This window comes from Denticeps clupeoides, chromosome 5 (assembly GCF_900700375.1).
Source record: "Denticeps clupeoides chromosome 5, fDenClu1.1, whole genome shotgun sequence".
Taxonomy (NCBI): Eukaryota; Metazoa; Chordata; class Actinopteri; order Clupeiformes; family Denticipitidae; genus Denticeps; species Denticeps clupeoides.
In genome coordinates, this window is record NC_041711.1 from 10,038,814 (window position 1) to 10,053,513 (window position 14,700).

Here is a 14,700-nt window from a genome sequence, read left to right on the forward strand (position 1 = left end):
GAGGCACTTTCATCAGCAGTTCTGAATGTCTCAGGGATCTCTGCTTTTGACCTCTGGCTGTGAGTGAAGCAGCTGTGCCACTGATGGTCTGAGCCTTCGGCAAAGAAAAGGTTACTAATGTTCTGCAGAGACAGCGGTGCCCTGTTGAAAGCCTAAACAGGCATTTATATCTGTGTATTATTAATATCTGTGTATTATCAAAAGAGATTTGGCAATAGTAAAGATGAGTGGAACCGTCAAAGAAGGGGAATAAAAATAGTTTATCAAGAAATATGATTTTGTGATGCAGCTTGGAGGAAAAAAGATCTATGGGGAGACAATTTATAGAAATGTATAGATATGGAAAGAGAAATAGATTGATTACACAATGACATCACAAAAATCTGAGGTTATAAATGCACCGTTAGCATTTTCCAGACCAGATTTCTCTAAATCAAGGCCCTCAAGGTCAAGGTATTTTCTAGCCCCCCTTCCCCTAAGAATTACGGTTCTGTGACCAGTCTAGCCCTTCATCATTGGTCATGTTTCATCATTTCTGGGTGGTGGACAATGAGGGACACTCCATTGCTGCTGTGCTGAGAATGGTGACACACCTAATCAGTTTCTGGTCAGCACTGGTCCTTTGGAAAGAAATTGCTGATGAATGGAGTGTATACTGGGCAGCTGAGGAACTTCTTATATATAAATTTCATAATATGATGCGATGAGGCTTGTTGCTGACCTGAGAACCAGAATACAACAAAGTCATAAGTTCGAACCCCACTTACTACCACTGTGTCCAAGACACTTAACCCTGAATGTCTCCAGGGGGACTATCCCCGTAACTACTGATTGTAAGCCGCTCTGGATAAGGGCGTCTGATAAATGCTGTAAATGTAAATCCTGCCCTATAGCTTGTGATACTGTGGTGTAGATTCCAGCTGTTTTCCCACGTTCACATCAGTTTAATAAATTCCTTGTAGTGCACTACATTCCATGTGCTTGCATTTTTTATGAAGTTAAACACTTCCATCTGCCAAAATGCTTGATGCTCTTATAGGAAAGTTCATCATTATTGCACAAAATCAGATTACTGTCACAGTCTGTTTGCCCTACGTGCCTAAATGTGCCGTTAAACATTTATGATTATGGATTTCTTGGCAGCCACACATCTAAATGGCAACTTGAAAGGAAATACCATTAAAAGTGCCTTGGTAAACAAATAAACAAGAATGACATTTTAAAGCTCCACACAGCACTTTAAAGACGTCCTCAACCCAGATAAATAATCACCACGGTACAGCAAATGCATCCAGCTCCTCCGAAATAATAAGCACAACAGAATAAGCCAGCCTTCCTTTTTTCCCCACGTCTTTACAGTTTACAGCCTCTCACCATCAAATTAGTCTGATGTCAGAGAACGCATGCAAATGCCTGCCATTTCCAGATAATTTCTGAAAATGTGCATGATGATGAGCCTGTCGTTAATAGACAGTTCATTAGGCGCACAGCTAAATGAAGCATGAACCCACACTCCTTATCGTATGTGTACAGCCAAACCATAAAACTATTTTTGAAATCCGTCTCGGTGCAACACTGTAACCCGCTGCCGCGCATTTGCCGAGATAGCAGCTATTAGTGGTAATGTGACAGCCGTAAACGCGTGCCAGGGAAGGTCTGTTATAGGAATAATCCTGGAAGACGGAGTCTCCTGCTAACGTTAATGCCTACCTGGAAAAGATTAATGGCTAAACAAGAAAATCATGGCAACGTGTGTCACCGTGCAGCCACGGTCGGGCACTTTGATGTTACCCTTTTTGAGCACAAATCTCATCCCTGGCTACACCTTTCACATATCAAAGGAGCCTTCAAAAAGTGCTTCTTCGAAATCGAAGATACCAAATGGCCTGAAAGTCTAACAGGAACGTAGATGTGAGATTTGCGTTCTTCAAAGAGAAGAGTTTGAGCTCAACGTCTTCAAAAGGTGTTTCGCCTGTCTACACCAACATGAAAAGGCGCCCGGTCCGGGGCGCTGTGGAGGCTCTCCCAGACCCAGAGACCATTCGTCACACAGTGTCTGGCGGCCTTGTGGAAATGGGTCTGTCATGCGCCTGGGTGTCCCAGGGCTCTAAATAAACAGCAGTACAGCTTCCAGAAAAAAGGAATCCACAAACTGTGGATTAAACAGTGTGCGTCTTTGCAGAGTAAAGAAGAGTAAAAAAAATGCTTTTGGGATGTGATAATGCAGCTCAGCAGTTCATTGTTCTTTACAGAGGAACAGTGCAAACCCAATATGAATACCGATTACCAAAGATGGTACACAGGGGAGATAACTGGTTGACTTGTGGCAGTGTAGCACAAACTAAGCGGACGATAGCAAAAGAAAGTTGCTGAATTGTGCACCATGGGATCATAATTAATGTTATAAATCCATCGGCTGGAGGAAAATTTCCATCATGAGAACACTCACTTGAACTCAGCTGCACCATACATTGTCCATGGATATCATGTGTGGGTTATGTCATTTGTATCTGGAAACGTGTAATTCTTCTGCATGTTTTCCCCACATGTACTGCGGCCAGCCTGACGCTGTGATTATATGTCATTTTAATCCAGGATTCCAGTGGATGCATGAAAAGTTGCTGGTTGGAGAAAGTACCCTCCTGTGCATTTTTTTTTTTTTTTTATTCAGTTGTTGTCAGGATTGCCTGCAGCTGGCCTCCACACCTGACTTTAATCCTGACGCCCCATAAATGCCGGAAGGTTCCGCCCGTTCGGGGTCGCTGGCATTTTCGTGAACTCGCTGCACGAACTTGACCTAGTTTTGTTTCATGTGTTTTGAGTTCTGGCAATCGCCACACGCCTACGGGTTAGTTTGTGTTATTTCCCTTTTATTTCCCGTTTTTGGCCACCGCGCCATTGTTTATTTGTGTATTGTTTATTTAATAATAAAACCCCTTCCCAGTATGTCAGACCTCTGCGCTTCCTTTCCTCGTAAGTCCGTAGACGTGACAGAATGCCAGCGACCCACCCAAAAGCGCAGAGGTGGAAAGCAGAGGAGAAGAAACGCCGCGAAAGACGCAGCCCGGCGCGGCGAACGCGGACGCCAGGGGAGAGACGCGCCGCCTGTTCTGGTCGAGCGTTTTCTCCCCGAGAAGCCGTGGTACGCGGCGCCGCGTGATGACGTCACCCCCGGGAAACTCCGCGAAACCCGGAAGCGACAACGTCGGCGGGTGAGTGGGCGGAGCGAGGACGTTGGCGTCGGCAGCAGCGAGGAAGTGACGTGGGCAGCGAGCGCAGAAGATGCGACCCCCACGATCTTCGGCATGTCGAGCCAAGAACTCTGCGCTCTGCTGGCAAGGCTCCCCGTGGACTGGGACGACACGGACGACGACGAGAGCACGGGAGACGAGAGTTGGGCTCCGCCCATCGCGCCAGTCTGCGATCGTCGCAAGGTCCGTGGGGACCCACGTCACTTCCAGGGGGGTGAGAAGCGGCAACAACAACGGCGGCGTTCCTCCAGCGAGGAGGTGGGCAGCCTCCAGCCCGAATGGCCAGAGTACTGCCCATGGGAGCTTATCGCGCCATGGGTCCAGGATGTCCGCAGGGTGGACGACCCTTGGAGTCACCGGTGGGAGGACACGGATGACGAAAGCGATGATGACGTGGATTTTCGGTGGGCGGTCGGTGCCGGGATGGCTCCGCCCAGCGTGCGCGTCCGAGATCATCGCGGCGTCCGTGATGACCCATGTGACTTCCGGGGGTACGAGGTTGACACGGACGACGACCAGGATGACGCCGTTTGGGCAGTCGGTGCCGGGATGGCTCCGCCCATCGCGCCCATCCAGGAGCGTCACGAGGTCCGTGGAGACCCACGTCCCTCCCAGCAGTGTGAGGAAAGCTGGTGGAAGAGGGCGACGGGAGGTCGCCAGCCAGCAACTGCGCTGCCGGGACTGCCTCGCAGGGAATCCTCCATTCCTGCTCCAGTCGCCGACCCGCATTCCCTCTGCCCGGACGTTCCCCAGCGAAATGGCAGCGCAGCACCAGCGTCCACACCTGCTGGAGAAGACGTCCACCCCCCTCCACACCACACACCTACCACCATCTCCAGCGACGTGCCCAGCCCCGTGTGGGACCGCCCAATTGTCCCGGGACCCTTCAGTGGGGCAGCAGACACAGACGAGATCACTACCATCCTCACGTGTCTGACTGGATCAGCATGGGGCTGGAGCACAACCCTCTGGCAGCAGGGAGAGACAGACAGGAGTTTTCGGGACTTCCAACAGAGACTGAGGGCGGAGTTTGATCGGCCTGAGCCAGGGATCGAACTCTGCCCCTCCACCACATCCAGTGCCAGTCAGGATCCGGGGCAAGAAGACCCAGCACTGGTGGGCGACGAGAAGGTCGCTCCTCCCGAGATCCTGGCTGTGCCCCCTGGGGAGGTCCCAGAGAGCCCAGAGAGGGAGCCAGACGACCCTCTCTTCTGTCTGTCTCTGTCTGTGTGTGTCTGTGTGGCATATGTGTCCGTATGTCGCCCCCAGTTCCCCTCTTTGTGTCCACCAGATGGCGACCCAGCCGCGGAGCCGAACCCCAGGGAGGAGGTTCCTGACCCGAATGTGCTGGTCCAAGGCGAGGTGGACAAGCCCCAAGGTACCCCTAAGTCCAGCCGGGGGGGGTGCTCCCCCAAAGAATTTTTTGGGGGGGTGCAGTTCGGGTTGGGGACTCCTCCTGAGGGGAGGGGAGGTGGGGAAGCGATGGAGCTGGGTCCTCCGGTAGCCAGTGAGGAGGGCGGGGCAGGCATGGGCCTGCGTCTGCCTCCAGAGGGGTGGAGCGCCATAGAGCCCCCGGGTAGGCATGAGGACCCAGCTGGGACAGGCAGGAAGAGGGCCTGCTTGTCCCAACGGACGCAGAAGGGGCTAGCCGGATGGTCTGGCAATGCCCCCCCCCTTGGCACCAGGGCCGGGCAGCGAGAGGGGCTGCATAGTCCCAGAAGGCACCAGCCTGGGGTGCCTGGAACAGTCGCCGGAGGCTCTGGGACAATCTCCCTGCGCGGTGCAGGGGGTGACACAAGACGTGTCAGAGGGGACATGTGGAGACAGGGCCCACACGTACCCAGATGGATCGGCCCTGATTATTGTGTGCAGGTACGGGAGTCCGGGGCCGTCATGCGGGACCACGCCGGGGAGCCAGGCCGAGGGTCCGGGGCCGCCATGCGGGACCACGCCGGGGAGCCAGGCCGAGGGTCCGGGGCCGCCATGCGGGACCACGCCGGGGAGCCAGGCCGAGGGTCCGGGGCCGCCAAGCGGGACCACGCCGGGGAGCCAGGCCGAGGGTCCGGGGCCGCCAAGCGGGACCACGCCGGGGAGCCAGGCCGAGGGTCCGGGGCCGCCAAGCGGGACCACGCCGGAGAGCCAGGCCGAGGGTCCGGGGCCGCCAAGCGGGACCACGCCGGGGAGCCAGGCCGAGGGTCCGGGGCCGCCAAGCGGGACCACGCCGGGGAGCCAGGCCGAGGGTCCGGGGCCGCCAAACGGGACCACGCCGGGGAGCCAGGCCGAGGGTCCGGGGCCGCCACGCCTGACCACGCCGGGGAGCCAGGCCGAGGGACCGGGGCCGCCACGCCTGACCACGCCGGGGAGCCAGCCCGAGGGACCGGGGCCGCCACGCCTGACCACGCCGGGGAGCCAGCCCGAGGGACCGGGGCCGCCACGCCTGACCACGCCGGGGAGCCAGCCCGAGGGACCGGGGCCGCCACGCCTGACCACGCCGGGGAGCCAGCCCGAGGGACCGGGTCCTCCAAGGGGAGGATACAGCAGGGCAGGAGCCCTGTGGTTGCCGCCGTCCGCCCCGCCGCCTCCACTGATGGTACTGTTGGGGCTCCGAGGACGTAGCCCTTGGAGGGGGGGCTCTGTCAGGATTGCCTGCAGCTGGCCTCCACACCTGACTTTAATCCTGACGCCCCATAAATGCCGGAAGGTTCCGCCCGTTCGGGGTCGCTGGCATTTTCGTGAACTCGCTGCACGAACTTGACCTAGTTTTGTTTCATGTGTTTTGAGTTCTGGCAATCGCCACACGCCTACGGGTTAGTTTGTGTTATTTCCCTTTTATTTCCCGTTTTTGGCCACCGCGCCATTGTTTATTTGTGTATTGTTTATTTAATAATAAAACCCCTTCCCAGTATGTCAGACCTCTGCGCTTCCTTTCCTCGTAAGTCCGTAGACGTGACAGTTGTACACTAGGTAGAATTAACACGGATGAGGCGGGGTTTAAAGCTTTTATTTAATTGAATGGTTAAATTGTAGTTTATTAACAGCCCAAATTCCTGTTCAATAAACACCCTCAACCATCATGAAGCTGCGCTGATCATCTGCAAAAAAAACGAGCAATGGCTTTCTAAGTAAAACAGCTTTGGACAGAAATGAGTATCTGTGAGTATGCCCATCCAAATGTGTGTATGTAAATATTTGTGCATACTGTACATACTGTATATTATCAGCCTATGGGAGCATAGAAATAAAAATGCAATATGTAAAAAAAGAAAGAAAGAATTAGAATTTTATAGTAGTAGATATTTGTATGAGTAGATATTTTACTCTGACCATGTTTTATTCTTTTCTGCTAGGTCAGTCTTTGCCCACAAGGGGTTTAGTTCTTCTCTCCTCAGATGTGATATAATCCTTTAAATGAATACTTTCAACTTTGTCATCTTTGAACAACCAAGTCAAAAATGCTCGGAACATTATATTCAGAATGTCTCTATTGAAGTAGATGGGTCTCTTTTAGTCTACACGCGGCATCTTAATTAAGTCAAACTAGTTTTTGAAGCAGTGGATTAGATCAGAAATGATATTGTTCATACCTGTTTAATAATAAAAAGTGGTAAAAGTGGCACATTTGGGGATTTTTCGGATACTTCCTGGTAAAGGTCTGCGTGATCCGGTAGGCGCACCTCTCGAATGGTAAACACAAGGTCATGCGTCACAGCTGTCTGAGTCTCATTTACACTCTGTGGGCCCTGCGGAGACTCATCATCAGTGTTCAGTCTCAGGAGAGAAAAGGTCATATTGCCAAGTGTCACCTCTCTGAGCCATAACATGGCAGCTCCAGGAAAACAGCCTTCCGGCCTTTTCCCTGTCAGCGCTGCATGTGTCTGTTCACCTCCATCTCATTATTCATCCCGCTCATTGAAGGTAGGGCTGTGATTGATATGAAGAGTGAGGTAGTCACTCACTTTTATTAGTACTAAATAGATTTAATGCTGAATATTAATAGAAATTCAATTAAATTTCCCACTTAAGGGACTAATAAGGGACTAATCATCTTATCTTAATGTATATGGAATAAGGAAGCATTTTATGTGGTAGCTAAGTAAAATTAGCCATTTCCTGTCTTATTTTGTTACATTAATTGCAGTGAAAGTGAAGTGATGGTTATTGTGATACACCGCAGGACAGCACAGTTTATTAACGAAACAAACAATAACTGAGACGAGGCCGGGATCGGTTCTACCAGCATCTCTGTACACGAGTCGCTGACCTGGAGAGAATGAAGAAGAGTTCCGGTGACGCTTGCCAAAGCAGATGTGCCAGATTATGCACTGGTGTTTTATATAGGAGTGATTATTACTATTAATTTTCAGTTAAATAGGAAAAGAATAACTTTTTTAAGGCATATTGCCCAGGTATTTTTGGAAATGATCCTAAAAGATTTGTTAAAATATCTTTGCATGGAGATGTATTCTAATTGATTTCCCCTTCACAATAATGTATTAAATATTAGCATGAGTATAAATGTAGCCTTTGTCTGTGTGTGTGTGTGTGTGTTCACTCAGCTGGCAGTGTAGTGGTGGCCTAGTGAGTTAGGAAGTGGTCCTGTAATCATACTGCTCTCCGGGCGCCTTTCATGGCTGCCCACTGCTCACCAAGGGTGATGGTTAAAAGCAGAGGAGACGTTTCGTCTCAATGACAATCACTTCACTTTCACTATCTCTGTGGACATGCCAACTCCTCCAACCAAGTGGCCTATAGGTCGACTCCATCTGCCGTCCTACTAATTTAACCAATGCAGAGTTATTGGCAGGGCCACAGTGACTAGTCGAAATTCAATAACATTGATTGGGGATAAATGAATGGGTCTGGGACCGGGAGAGATATCATTTAACTGTACCTGCATGGGACAGCTATGTCACTGCAGACACTTCTCCTCTTCGTCCACCTTTCCCCTCTCAGACACTGTCTCAGGAACACACAGATGTGGACAAGAGCTCCTTTCCTTCTCTTCCACCTATCAATGCTATCTCTATTTTTAAGGTGCACACTGCTTTAAAAGGATGGTATAATCCCATCATTGTCATGTACTCTGCTGGATGTGACAAGCACAGGGTCACCTTAAGACCAAGTGACAAACTCTCCCCATGGACGATGTACAACCGTTTCCAATTACATCACATCACTCTGTGGAGGTGTTGAACGTGATCGGATGCAGTGTCAAGCAAAACCTCACTTCCTGATGCAGGATTTGGTCGAAATTCTAGTCGTTTTTGCTGTACAAGGCTGGATGGTGATACGTTGCAGACTATTTACCCTTGGAAATAAATGTGACACCGGTGACATTCCAATAAAAATCTACAAAATTTCTGAGAAGGTGATTAATTTGATTATTTTACCACATAAAAGGACAAACTGAGTCATATTAAGACAAAATGTCATTTGTCACATTTATGAAGTGGCAAATTATCCATTAAACATTTTATACATTATTTTACTTTTAGTTTAACTACGCCCTAATGCATTTTTTAGAGAAAAAAAATTAAAAATAAGTTTTTTTCATTTACTCTTATATTGCTTTCGAATACAGTTCAAAGCTGTGATTTAAATAATCCATTGAAATGTCACACTTATGGATTCTGAGTTATATGATTTATTATTAATATATAATGATGTCATGAATGACCCAATAAAAGCTTGATGGATGTTTTATGAAGCTTTAATGTAAGATTACTTCTGGCTCACGACTGGGTTATGACTATATTATGTGTTATGAGGGTGCACTTTATGTAAATCGTTTGTAATTATCTGTATGTATTTGACTTTGCACATAGTGTATCAACACCTTCTGCCACATCATAAACTGCACATACATACTATATCTGCACACCGTGTAAGAAATAGCATCACGTATCCATTGAAATGTAATCTTTTTTTTTCTCTGCACTATTTTGAAGAAAGTGAAGTGACTGTCATTGTGAAGCACAGAAAGCACATCACACGGTGACACAACGAAATGTGTTCTCTGCATTTAACCATCACCCTTAGTGAGCAGTGGGCAGCCATGACAGGCACCCGGGGAGCAGTGTCGGGTGCTTTGCTCAGTGGCACCTTGGCGGTTCATGATTCGAAACTGCAACCTTACGATTACGGGTCCGCTTCTTTACCTACTAGGCCACCAATATTGGCTTTGTTGGCTTAGTATCTGCAGAGTTAAAATAAAGTTTAATCTAATCAAATATATTATATTATATTATATTATATTATATTATATTATATTATATTATATTATTAGAACATGCAAAGACTCTTATTCATATATTATGCATACCATTAGCTACTGGAAACTCTAAATGATTATTACAAAAGGTCTTTACAACAAAAAAGGTAAAAATTTATGCCTGGAGAAGTATATTCCTGTCCATGTGAATTGGAATAACGTGAATTTGAAATTCAAACAAATACTGGACAAATATTCCACAAAAGGTATAATGAACACAACACTCGTTTTATAACCGATGATGCTGTCTTATCTAGCTGCATACGTGAGCACAATTCAGAATGTTGATGGACTCCCATCCTCCTACCTTTACTGCATGAGTCAGTTTTTCCCTGCACCCATTTAGCTATTGACAAAAGACACAACAGTTTCAGCACATAGAGCCTTTAGCCACCGCTTCACACTGCAAGGCTATATTTGGATGCTCGGATGCTGTTGGGACGTGGAGCAAGTTGAAGATGGTGAGCTGCAAATCCAAGGTCATCTTCGGCTTTAAGTGCTGTCTACAGCCCTGCTGCTGACAGGCCGTCACCTCCTCGCTGCTGGTGCTTCGCGAATGCCCTTCCTTATCTGAGCGTGATCTTCCCCCTTGTCTTCCAAAGGCTGTTACCATATCAGGTGTGGTTCAGTTCAGCCAGAAGACCCGTGCACTTCTTGGTTTATCTTCTTTTATTTTCCACTATTTTATTTGTTGTAATTGTGTGTTAAGTACTGTTAATGACCTGTTGTTACAGTAACGTCAGAAGTCAGATTTGTAGCTCCTTTATACTGAATGTTTAAATTGGTGGAAAAATACCCCATAACATGGCAACTAACTTCACAAGACAAGCTTCTCTTAGGTAGAGCAGGTAAATGTTCACCAACAAGCTTGAGTCCAAATACTTTTACATCCATATTCTGAAGTAGTCTTGAATGAACAGGAAAATTACAATTGATTCATATAAAATGCCCATGAATGGTAAATAATGCAAGCCACAGCAACTTCTGATTGTGATTGGTTTCAATTAAAAGGTGAACCAGTGAAGGCAAACAGAAAAACAAGAAAAGCTTGCAGACTAATGTTCTTCAGTGGTGTATTCAGTTTTATCTGGTGTATGCAAAGACAAAGATTGGTTTGGAACCCCTGAGACCCGCGTCCTCTGTGTCCAAGCTGCTCCGGCAAAGATTAGGATTTTAATCGATGGCATTGCATGTGGTAGAAAGCAGAGCCTATATTTAAATTAGTGTAATTGATTGGTCATCTTTTTGATTTACATGTAAATAAGATTCCTTTACAGGCGCGTCCCGCAATTTGCATTTCAGAATTCATTTTCCCTAAGAGTCTGCTCAATATATCCAGGTGATTGTGTTATCAAGCCAGCTCCTGTAATTAACCAAAACTGTTCTATATTAATTCCGAACTCTCGGTATAAGGTGGCGCTATGAATGTTTCTTATTATCTACCATTATCTCAGCCAGCAGAGCGAGATGCGCGGCACTGGTGGAGCTGCCTCCTCCTGAGAGTATCGCGGGTGACGGGGGTTAAACATTACTGCTGACGGAACAGTTTTAATTACTGTTACTTCGACACACAGAATGAAGGATGCGTTATGTTAATATGACCTTGAAAGGCCCATGCGCTCCACGCTTTCTGAGACGGCTCTCTGTCACTCACACGTGCATGCATAAACACACACATGCTGATATGTATGCGTGCCAGAAGAGAGCACAGACACTGGCTGGTAGTTGATTACAGACATGATTGGAGCTCTGATTCACATAAAACAGGTCTCGTGGGCACCATATGGATTTATGAGTTAGCGGTGACAGGCCGCAGATGGTACGGTTTAGACAGCAGTGCCAACCTGGGGTCAGCGGAGGCGACCCTGCCTGCAGTCTGCCCGCTGTGATCTTGCTGCTGCTCAACAGCCTTTATAGCGGGATGGGAAGTGGGATCAGAAGCCCCAAACGATGAGGGCGAACCTGTTAGCGTAGCACTGGCTCCTGGCACTAAGGTCCCATGATGGTGAAGACATTGCTTCTCTTTGGCAGCTAATTAGCCAGTCTCACATGTTAGGAAGGCTTTCTCTTCATCAACTCTGCGCAAGGTATGACCCTTCTAAAGTCTGAACATTATGTACACTCTCAGTGAGATCATACACACAGACACGAACACCTGCAGGAAACTGTAGAGGTCAAAGGTCAACCAAGACTTGGGAGGAACTGAGATAAGACTAGAAGGGCCCAGTAATGCCAAACAAATTATAGGGAGGTTCGGAATGTCCCAAAGGACGCCCGAGTGTCACTATGCTTAATTGTATACTGTTTGCATCCATTGCCAACTCAAAAGATACTGGCTGGACAGTAGGAAAAGAATTATGATGACATATGCGTGATTACATTCACTGAACTCAGACACTTAAACCTTGTGTATGCATGAAGGAGCAAAGATAAATAAGATATGAACACTTATTCGTACACTGAAGTTATTGAAATATATTATGAATTGATCATTGCTTTATGCCTAAGCACACACATGCAAATAGAAGAGAACAAGGCCTGTCCTTGAGGCATTTAGAGTAATGCCTTCTCTTGGCTGACCTCACAGGGATCCTGGGAACGAACATAAATCTTAAAACAAGCATCTAACACATTTTAATTAACCGTACATTCAGAAAACACATACAACACGTACAACAAAAACTCACACACATTATTTAGACAGGTTAAGCACACACACAATTACCACATTCTTTTGGGTCTTCTTGATGTTTTGATGACGTGTGACCAAAGGAAAAAAAAATGTATAAGGACGAAAGCCCCGATGTGCTGCGACTGGCTGGCTGTTGTTGATTTTTTATTTCATTTTTGAGATGACTGGTTTTGTGCAATGTTTTCTCAAACGTTGTTACACATTTGCATTTTTTTCCTGCTCAGGTCTCAAAAAGAGGGGAAAAGTGTATGTCTGATAACCTTAAATGGGACTAGTCTTTTTATGTTGATCATTATTGAATTTTTTTTGTGATAATTATGGAATTGGATTGAAACTATGCAGCTTTTGCAAAAATATGCAAAAAATTGCAGATTTTGCTAGGTTTAAGGCAAGGCAAAAATGGCAACAACAATGGGGGGACTGACTTCACTATATTTCCTGATTGATGTGCTTATTGAGAGGTATGTTTATTGGGAAACCTCAAGTCAAGTTATTTCAGTAACTCATGACATACACCCCGTTAAACTGAATAATAAACATCTCTATTTATGGCTGCAAATCTCATGTGTCACAAACTATGCTATATCTGTTAATTTGATTGATTTACTAGCAAATGCTATCTGAATGTTAAAATGTGCTACGCCATTGTACTTTTAGAGTGAGTTGTCTCTATATTGAAGTCATTTATCACCGGCCAAATAGCTACAGACAAAACATCCCGGTGCTCTGCTGCACAGTACAGATACAGAGTTCCCCAGGGAGGGGGTCCAGCCTCTATGCTGACATTCCCAGCAAAAGTCCTCTGTGTGTTCCCGTAATCACCGTCATTAGGGAGAAAATGTTCTAATGTTATCTGCTAGATAAAAGCACCCCAGCATCTCCAAATGACTGTAATTTGCCGAGGTGGGTTCACACTCCACAGCAGTCGCCCTGCAAAGCCCACAGTGATGTGGATGTCAAGGTGTGCACCTCTTCTCTCCTCTTCCCTCCATCAGAGAATCAGCTCGCTCACTGACTGACCACAGGATGCTAAGCACAGGCAACATTCAGGAACGGGCCGTTATAAGGATAAAAGAAAAATGATTAAATATCCCACTTGTCCTTCAGTCATCCACTGGTAAAAAGGAGCCTGTATCAAATTCAGCCTGTGCAGCATATATTTTGAGCACATGGCCACAGACTGATGGTCAAAGAACATTGATTTAGCCAAGTGGGCGCATCAAAGATTCCATAAAATTCCAAAACACATGCCAAAAAAATCGCTTTTAAATATGTATTCATTGATTATTTCTTCTTTTTTGCAGACGTGCTGTTAAACAAGAAGGGCAAGATGTAAACTAACTGAATTAAACATTAAAGCATGTGTCAGCGTAAAAAAAAATGTTAGCACCAAAAGCTGAAATAATGCTTAGTAACGTTGCATCGCATTTTTGCGCTGTTTGTTCTGTGATTCAATAGAAGGAATTATTCAGGGAGACTTCTTCTTCTTCTTTTAAAATGCATGAGGTGAGCTCCGAAGGGACGTGCCTGTTGGATACAGGGCCAATGCTCCTCGACAGCTAGCGCCCGTGAAAGGATGCCTCAGGGCTATTTAAGTCCCGCCCCCACCTCGCGCCCTTACCTGATTGATGTGCTTCAGTTTATCGATGATCTGATTTATCACCGGGTCCTCTCCCTTTACTTTGACTTCAGGATTTATGGTCTGAGCCTTGATCCCATTGCCCACCACTCGGAGAGTGTAGCTGTGTGGAAACAAGAAATGAAGAGTGAGAAAGAAAACTGTTTTTTTTTTTTGGAGAGCCGGGGAGCTCAACTTTGAGATGGCCTGGGGTTTTCTGTATTTTTTGGTCTGCGATGTAACCTCACCTGAACCAGAAAGATTTACCAGCGCACCACTGAGTGCGACAGGCAACAAACCGGTGAAACAAGGCCTGAAGTAACACTGTAATAACTCATGTGCTCCTTAAAACAATAGGCTGTGTGCAAGAGCAAAGCATTAGTTCATGGCTAAACGGAAATGAATGGAGCAAAGACACAAAAGAGAGGGCCAAAAATTTGGGGAAAATGTGACAAATTACTCAAAATTTCACAATAATTTATTGGTGAACCCATTTTAAAGAAATTATAATGGCGGTCCGGTGCCCAAGTGCTTGGCTCTGTCTGACTGGAGAGAAGATACATGAAGGACAAATTTGAGTGATAAATATGCCTTCATGAGATGTTATTATTCACCAGGGTGGACTGATGCAAATGCTAACATAGCAGTAGCTAGGAATGTATAGATTCCAGTCTTCGTTTGCCCCTTCTCCACAAGCAAAGAAACATGAGAAAAAACTATTGGATGTGAAGTATGACATATTGACTTTAGACTTTCAGCAATATCTCGCCATTTGGACATTTTATTTTTCTATTTATCCAAGTCAGGGCCAAATGGAAGCTTATTCATTTTATTCAGTGACTAAATGCTAGAGGAAAAATCAATACAA

At 46.6% G+C, this 14,700-nt stretch overlaps 1 protein-coding gene across 1 annotated transcript in view; it reads right to left on the minus strand.

Annotated features, from left to right (window-relative positions):
* gpc5a (glypican 5a) overlaps window positions 1-14,700 on the minus strand; it is a 126,748-nt gene that overhangs the window by 47,356 nt on the left and 64,692 nt on the right. Inside the window, exon 6 of the mRNA XM_028981559.1 lies at window positions 13,836-13,956. Within this exon, the coding sequence (XP_028837392.1) occupies window positions 13,836-13,956 (121 nt within the window). The remainder of the gene's footprint in view (window positions 1-13,835; window positions 13,957-14,700) is intronic.